The sequence below is a fragment of the Papaver somniferum genome, chromosome 10 (assembly GCF_003573695.1).
Source record: "Papaver somniferum cultivar HN1 chromosome 10, ASM357369v1, whole genome shotgun sequence".
NCBI lineage: Eukaryota > Viridiplantae > Streptophyta > Magnoliopsida > Ranunculales > Papaveraceae > Papaver > Papaver somniferum.
The window spans coordinates 124,377,199-124,386,227 of record NC_039367.1 but is presented as its reverse complement, the minus strand read 5'-3'; the positions used below and the strand labels follow the sequence as shown (position 1 = coordinate 124,386,227).

At 36.0% G+C, this 9,029-nt stretch overlaps 1 protein-coding gene across 1 annotated transcript; it reads left to right on the top strand.

Annotated features, from left to right (window-relative positions):
- The first annotated feature begins 5,898 nt into the window (after window positions 1–5,898).
- Window positions 5,899–8,378, top strand: LOC113318666 (1,2-dihydroxy-3-keto-5-methylthiopentene dioxygenase 2-like). Its single transcript, XM_026566871.1, has 7 exons — window positions 5,899–6,001; window positions 6,678–6,789; window positions 6,883–6,977; window positions 7,127–7,241; window positions 7,332–7,456; window positions 7,868–7,938; window positions 8,045–8,378. Exons 1-7 carry the CDS (start codon window positions 5,996–5,998, stop codon window positions 8,109–8,111), a joined length of 591 nt encoding a protein of 196 aa, XP_026422656.1. The 5' UTR covers window positions 5,899–5,995; the 3' UTR covers window positions 8,112–8,378.
- The last annotated feature ends 651 nt before the right edge of the window (window positions 8,379–9,029 follow it).

The following is a 9,029-nucleotide window of genomic DNA, read 5'->3' as shown; positions in this document are numbered from 1 at the left end:
ACACCTTTCCTTCCATATGCACCAAGTTGTCGTCATTACCTCTATCATGTGATCCTGAAGATTACTAGATGAGAGCCATTTCAGAATCCAGTCTTGGATACTAATGTTAGTGTTTACGTCTTGAAGGACATAGTATCCCAGACATATCTGGAGAAAGGACAACCCAAAATCATATGTTCGACAGTTTCAGGTTGATCAGAATTACACATTTTGCAGATATTATCTTGACTATGATTGAATCTAGCTATTTTAGCCCTAGTGGGTAGAATATATTTGTTAGAGCTCAATCGAACTCGCATGCGTTGCTATATCAAGCATGTTTTTCAATGTTAGTGATCAAAACTATAAGTCTTGATTTCTAGTCTACTATAGCTAAGTGTCAGACTAGGATAGAAAGTGTAGTTGAGCTCAAGAACTCAATGGCAATCATCATACAAGACGAAGAACTACTCAAGGAACTGGTGGAACTTCATCGACTAAAAGGTATGTGGAGACTTGAACTTATCTATCACTCAAAATCTTATCTACTCTATCTCCTATCTTGATACAAAAGTCGTTTTGCTATATAGACTTTGATTATACACGTTTGCTATTTCGAGCCGAGTTTAACTCGCCTATCTATTTCTCGAAATATGTGTTGGTAAGCTTTTTCTTTGGCCAAGTTAATCTTTACCTAGTGACGAAAGTCATGTTATGTTTCAATCACTTTGAAAATTGCTTACTTTGACGAAAAATAGTTTGTGAATAACAACTATATAATAACGTCCTCTAAGAATGTTTCAGTGATTGAAATGAGAGTTTAGATTATATAAACAATGATGGATATAAGCATTGTGTGGTAACACATATATGTATAAGTCATTTTTCCTTGAACCGAATTTTGCGAACTTTGTTGATCAAGAGAACCGGAACAAGAGCCGTGAACTCAGTCCGCGAACCCAGTCTGCGAACTGGCGGAATTTCTCGACCCGAGAAAATCTGCTGGAGTTTGAGAACTCCTTCCGGGAACTTAACTCCGCGAACTAAATCTGCGAACTTAAGTTGGTTATATATAAAGACGATTGTTTGTGAACTTATATTTATATTAACTAAGGAATGCTAAATGCAAATCGTGGCTATAAAGTTCATGAACCGATTCGAGTGAATCAAATCGTTTTTGCTTCGATTGTGTCTTGTGTAGTTACATAAGATTTCCTTGCAATTGAACAACTCTCTAACTAGTTCATTTGAGTCATTTGAACTAGTTATGGTGAAGAAGAATATGGTTAATATGAAAGTGCTCATACGGCTAACCATTTGGTTAACTATTGTTGAACCAACAAATGTACATGTTTGGGTACGGTTACACAAACCTAAAATCGTGCATTTCATTTGTGTGTAACAAGCTAAGTTTTCGATCCAACGGTTGAAAGATATTAGCTTGAATCTAATCAGGTTTTCATCTAACGTTGAATACTAAATGCTTTGTTACCAAGCTAAAATTGATTGCAAACCCTGATTTGAAAGACTATACAAGGGAGAACTCTAGCAACTGGGAAACCTAATCCCCACACCTCCTGTGTGATACTAGTTGTATTAGATAGAGTCGATTCTCCTTTAACCTCAGGTTTCTTCTTGTAAACCAGGTTAACGACTTAAAGACTTCATTGGTATTGTGAAGCCAGAACGATACTACTTTCTCGTAGTTGTTTGATCTGATCTTGCATATTCTATCGTTTCGAGGACAATCGTAACGATTGGCTTGAGATTAATATCTCCGATAGGAAAGATATAAAAGTAGTCACAAACATCTTCGTCTCATAGTTTGTGATTCCACAATATCTTCTTTCGCCGCGTCGATTAAGATTATCGTGAGGTGATTGATAATACTAGGCTTTTCTTCGGGAATATAAGTCTGGTTTATCAATTGTTTCCTGTTCACCTTGATTTATCAAAAGACGGAACAAAAACTCGTAGGTTTTTCTGTGGGAGACAGATTTATCTATTACCGTAGACTTTTCTGTGTGATACAGATTTGTTTATTAAAGTCTTCGACTTTTGGTCGTAGCAACTCTTAGTTGTGGGTGAGATTAGCTAAGGGAATCAAGTGCGTACTATCCTTCTGGGATCATAGACGTAAGGAGCGCAACTGTACCTTGGATCAGTGTGAGATTGATTGGGGTTCAACTACAGTCCAGACCGAAGTTAGTTTGTAGTAGGCTAGTGTCTGTAGCGGCTTAATACAGTGTGTGTTCAATCTGGACTAGGTCCCGAGGGTTTTCTACATTTGCGGTTTCCTCGTTAACAAAATTATGGTGTCTGTTTTATTTTTATTCCGCATTATATTTTGTTATATAATTGAAATATCACAGGTTGTGCGTTAGAATCAATCAATTGGAAATCCGACCTTTGGTTGTTGATTTAAATTCATTGATAGTTGAACATTGGTCTTTGGTACCGTTCAAGTGATTTATCTTGTATTCGACTCGCAGATTACTATTTGCTTGAGTAAGAATTGAATCGAGAAAGAGAGATATTAACTCTTTGATATACTTTATTAAGATTGAGTCAAGTTGATTCTCTTGAAAGTATATTGGAGTTTGTCCATACAGATTGCTAATCGAAATATTGGGTGAGGTTGTTGTACCCCCGCTTTTTCAATATTCCACACATTTCTTTAGAAAATGTTGAACCTTCGGAAGTAAAGGGGAACTCCAAAGAGCCTTATAAGTAGAAAGATTAGGATTAGGTTGGGTATTATGAGGGAGTTCATTAGCCAACGATTTATATACATACTTGACAAAAAATCCCATCATTTGGTATAGTGCCAAATGAGTTTATCACAACCAGAAAGAGGAATTCTCATATTACATATTTTCTGACTATTGACAGAAGTGAAAAAATCTTGAACTCAGGTGGCATTTCAGCTCTTATTACCTGGATTTATGAAATCAGATACCTTATAGTTGGGATTAGGGTTGGTTATTCAAATGGGATTCAAGGCACCTAAAATTCAATTGTCAGTAAAAGCACTCACGTTATTTCCATCCCTGATGTCCCAATGAGCATGTTGCTTAATAATATTAAGACCATGACAGATGTTGGACAACACCCAAGATATGTTCCAAGGTTTTTTGCAATGGAGAGGATCACAATCCTTAATATTCTTACATTTAAGGATGATTATCCATGAGAATGAATGAGATTTCAAGTTGTTTTAGTCAATAGTGCAATATTCATTTTCCTTGAGTTACTAAAACGTAGTCCACCATGCAATTTATGGGTACACACTTTGTCTCGTTGTTTAAAAAAAATACCTATATGACCATCCTTCCCCTACAAGAAGTTTTTCTTTGACTTTTCAATATTCTGAATAATGGAGTCTGGTAAATAAAAGGAATTCATACGGTAGTTAGAAGAAGACTTAAGAGTGTGTTGGACTACCACAGATCTTCCAGACTGTGTTAGTTACTTACCTTTCCATTTAGCCACTCGATTATCAAAGTGGTTGTTTAAGTGGGACATGGACTCTGTTTTGTTCCTCTTAAGAAAAAGAGGGATTCCCGGGTATTTCTCATTAAGTTCAATCTTTCTATCATTCATAGCTCTAATGAGAGAAACACATATATCAGGATGCACATTCTTGCTAAAAAACAACCATATTTTTCAAAATTAATCATTTGACCAGACATAACGCTGAAATCTTTGATCAAAGACATGAGGTTACTACACTCATTGTGAATGACGTTAGTAAAAGATAAGCAATCATCTGCAAAAAGGAGATGAGAGATACTGGGGGCTTCTTTGGTAACCTGAATACCATGGATAAAATGGGATTAATTGCTCAGCAAGAAGAAGGTACTTGGAAAAATACTCCGTACAAAGAATATAAAATGAAAGGATCACACCCAAACGTTAGGGGATATTTATGCGAAAATATAAAATTTAACGTACAAAATTATAATTTTATAAAATCTAGGATGACTCTCCTCCCTGGTCTTCGTGTAGCTCCGTCAGCGCCTATTAACAGAGATGGTTTTCAATAATTCTGTTCGTCCCACCAAGTCAAACCCACCGTTGAGGTGGCAATGACGTGGCTTGACTTTTCATTTTCTACCGTGTCTTCTCTCTTGTTACGCGGATTTGCAATTTTTACTTTTGATTTTGTTGAACAATAACAAAAGAAAAAGGTCCTACTGTAGATTTCTTCGCCTCGCCGCTAAGAAGGTAGTTTTATTTTTGTTTCATCTGGGTTATGCTATTCATTTTTGATTTCGTACTTTGGTTCTTCTAAAACCCTAATTGAAGAATTTTAAATAGTGGAATTGAGGAGGATGGACAATATTAATCTTTTGCTGATCATGTGCTTTAGATAGATACTGTCTGGTGTTTCTGGATGAACAGAAACCAAATTTAAGGTACATGCTACTTTGGGTATTCTTTTTCAAGTTCTTTGTTTTACCTAATTTTAAAGTTTGATTGTGGTGAATTCTATGATTTTGATCAACAAAAGGCAAGAAACTGGAACATGCAACAATTTTATATCCAGCCCCAAAGACATATGATTTTGCAGGGATGTCATCAGGTTGTGGCACTTGAAAGCAAGTTCATGTTTTGTCAAATCCGCAATTTGCTGTTAAAAATATAGCTGCCGCACGCAAACATAATTACTTAGTTGACAATGTAGAATCTTTGGGATAAACTTGTACCGACTGCCGAGTTTTGCAGTTTTCATTAGACTTATGTTTGCTTTGGTCTTACTAGCGGTAAAAAAATGCATGTTAAATTTATTTCCAGGAGTTTGGTTTTAGAATCCATGACAAAACAGGTCATGCCACTTCTCGTACCAGTCTGTGTACCTTGAGACTTAACATCCTAACCGTGAGGCTCTGTGGTTGTTGTCCAGTTCAGTATGATAAGAAGTCAAAGTTATTTGGATACCTAAGTTGTTCCTTCTCTATCTATGGAATGCTAGCACCACCAAATTCCGAACCAACAATGGGTTTGCTAATATGAAGAGAACTTGATCAAAATAGTAGACGTTGAAAACTGCTATTACCGTAAAGACAAGGAAGAGATGGTTGAGCATGTATTCCTACACTGCTGCAGCAAACTCTAATAAGGATGTTACTACAAGCTGGTTACAGAGAGGGGGCAGTATTCTTATGGTGCCAATCTTCTTTGGGTGGTCTAGAAGTCGAGAAACAAATTGATATCCGAACAGCAATCACCACAGTTGAAGTAATACTGCAAGCTTCATTTGCTGATTTATAATGACTACTACAAAGATGAGGTGGAAGTTTCTCAACCTGAGGTTGAGGTACAAAGTTGCACATGCTAATTCAAGCACACCAAGTGGATATGTGATCAAGGCTATGACAATGCAAAATGTTGTAGGAACTAATGTATACATAATGATTGATTTTTTTTATATGAGGATATATAAAATGAGCTATATTTTGTTACACTAGCAATTCTTTTTACACACTAGTAATCAAACTATACATTCTTCCTATTCTCACCCTTCTGTGAGTATAATACACGCCATACCATACACGTAGTTGGGCCGTTAGCTTGACTACAACAGAAGGTCAATGTTACGTGGAGATTTTTAAATCGCCACTCCTTCCGTTCTTTTTTAATAGACCAGTTTTGTTTTTAGCGAAATTTAAAAAAATTAAGAGAATTAATCACTGAAAGTGATCCTCATGACACTTGTCAATAAAAGAAGTGAAGTGAAATGGTCCACATGATACTTGTGAGCAAAAGAAGTAAAGTGAAGTGTTCTGCATGACACAGAGAAAAGCGATCCCAAAAAGTTAAAATAACATTTGACTTTCCCAATTAGGAAACTAGCTTATTTTTTTGAAATTTTTATTTATAGAAACTGACCTATTAAAAAAGAACTTAGAGAGTATATAAAAAGAGGCTCTCGCTGGCGTCGCAATAAAGCCTTCGAAAAATCTTTGAGGAAGAAATTAGTCATACCTTGTCTTTTCAGATAGAAGAAGAAGATATGGAGGTATCAATTTCAAACCCTAATCCCCTCTCTATCTCCGCTTAATCAGTATTGCTTCTTCGTATCAATTTCAGTGTATAAGATTTAGGGTTTTTCTTTACCCCTTGCTAAACAATTCTGATAACTTTGCTCAAATTTGTTGTTTGATTGAGTTTGATTTTCATTTTCATTTTTGTTTGTTTGTTTGTTTGTTTGTTTGTTTTTATGTGGTTATAAATTATCACAGAACTGATAATGAAACTAATCCTGATCCTCCTAAAGTAATTTAGAGATTTTCATGAACAAATAATATCTTAGCTGCATAATTTTGTTTCTGAAATAGTGTTTATTGAACTTGCTGGATTTGATGATTAAGGTTGTTTTGGTCTCGTGTCTAAAGTAAATGATGTTGAGCAAATTAAAGATTGGTTATAGACAGATGAGAACAAAGATGATCAAGAGATTATTACATACTCTTACGGGTATGTGGTGAGGATGTCTCCAATCTAATTATGTTCTCTTTATGAATGACTTGTTCTCTGGTGGAGAAGACTGATTGGTCTAGCCGCCTAGCCGGCCCAATTTGACCATTAAGTATTTAGAGGAAATCCTTCTGGTTTTTATTGGTGGACTGATAAGAGTCTTTGAAGAAATTTTTATGCAAGAAGAGAAAGTTGCTTAAGTTGTATGTGCTTTACAGGATCCAAGGACAGAAGTCATTCAGGCATGGTACATGGATGAAAGTGATGAAGACCAAAGACTTCCTCATCACCGTGAACCCAAGGAATATGTGTCTTTTGACCGACTCAATGGTATATATGTTTCTAGCTAGTTTTCTTCTTTAGATTAATTTTTTTCAAGTGTTAAGACTAACATGCTTGAGGACAAATTTGTTAATCTTGCAGAACTTGGAGTCCTTAGCTGGCGTTTAGATGCAGATAACTATGAGACTGATGAGGAATTGAAGAAGATTCGTGCAGAACGTGGATATACCTATGTGGTCAGTTTTGTATCTGGCGTATTTTTCATTTTGGCTGGTTTGGTTTGTGTTATTTAACACGCATAGAAGATCTGTGCATTTGATACTTTACAAATGTATTCCTACTTGGTAGAGTTAGTCCGTTAACAGGGAATTATTGATTTTCTTAGGACTTCTGCGATTTGTGCCCAGAAAGGATGCCAAATTATGAACAGAAGATAAAGAATTTTTTCGAAGAACATCTTCACACCGATGAAGAAATTCGTTACTGTGTGGATGGAAGTGGTAGGTTTGGCAATTTTGTTGTTTGTTACTGTTGTCAGTTTTATAACAGTTCCATTTGATACAGATATCGATTGAAATTTCTTGGTGAAGGGTATTTCGACGTCAGGGATGAAAATGAAAAGTGGATACGTGTCTGGGTAAAGAAAGGGGGAATGATTGTACTGCCTGCGGGAATGTACCACCGTTTCACTCTTGATTCTGACAACTACATAAAGGTACTCCAGTTATACTTGACATGTATTGATGTAAAATTAGTTTCAAATAGGATAGAATAGTTGTTGATGTGTTTCCAGACAAACGAGGTTGCACGAGGTTGTAGTTGATTTTGTTAAGAGTAAAATGAGAAGTAAGAGTTTCTGCATGATACTAGAGAGTATAGACACCTGTGATACATTGTTGGATTATGATTTAAGTCTTGAGAACATGTGTTTAATGCAGCCCTTGATGTGCTTACTTCTCAGCTTCGTTTTGTTTCTTTTCTTTTCTTCATGACGTTAATAGTATCTTAACATTTCCGTGACAGAGCTCTGTTGAACCTTCTTAGAACTTTTCTGTGTTCTTTTGGTGTAAATATATTTCGAACTGACTGTTTCAGTAAGCTTTCTCATATGATTATGTTCTCGTAGGCAATGCGACTTTTTGTTGGTGAACCAGTGTGGACTCCGTACAACCGTCCTCACGATGAGCTTCCTGCTAGGTTAATCTCCTTTGCCAGTTGCATCATGGGTTCATCTTTGTTTACGATTTAAATTATTATGAAGCCTTTCTTTAGTTCTTAATGGAGTATTTTCTCTTCATCTCAGAAAGGAGTATTTGGACACTTTCATTAAGAAAGAAGCTAGTAACCATGCTGTCAATGCTGCAGCTTGAATCTTCATTTCCATACCCTTTCTAATCTTCATAATAATTTAAAACCCTATGGATACTTTGTATTACCACCTGTTGTATGGCGTGTATGTTTATGAATGCTACATTGGGGTTGAGAAGATCCAACTGTTCTTTGAACAACTGGACTATATATACGAGCTTAATGACTTCAGAAGAGATCCTGTGTTTTTTGTCTGGTTTAATGATACAAGTATGAGTTACTTGTATGTTCATGATTCTGAATAGATCTGTTTGCATTTTTCTCGTCAATTCATTTGGATGTTTATCCCTTGTTGATGATCTTGTAGTGAGAGAATGGTTTAAGCTCGTTCTGTTGCAATAATTGTCTCATGAGAGAGCACAATTCTTCAAGAGCCTGCGTGTTGCCGAGAAGTTAGTGTCGGGGGTAACTGTTTTTCATGTAATAAATAAGTGTTATTTAACATTTCTTTTGTTCTTTTTTTTTTGAACAAAAGGAACAGATATATTACAAAGAAAGACAGTTTACATCATAAGCCAAATGAGGAATTAACAACCCAGGTGGATAAAACCACCATTCCTCACAAAGCTGTAGCCTGTGAACTGTTTTAGCTAGAGCATCAGCAGATTTATTTGCACTCTTATTTACATACACACAAGACCACCCAGAATTACAATGTTGATTAAACAAACTGACACATCTATATAACAAAGAACTGGATTGCCAAGGAGGCAGGGGCAAACCAGTAGTAACATAGGCAACTAAATTTTTACAGTCAGACTCAAATATAACTGTATTCCACCAAGCTTCGAGAAGCGCCCAGGTTTCAGCCTGATTAGGATGGAAAGCTCGCTTTAAAAGTCCTTGTCCTGCAATGTATGTCCTTGTAGAATTTCTCAATATCATAGCGATTCCAACTAAATGAAAACTTTTTCCAAATG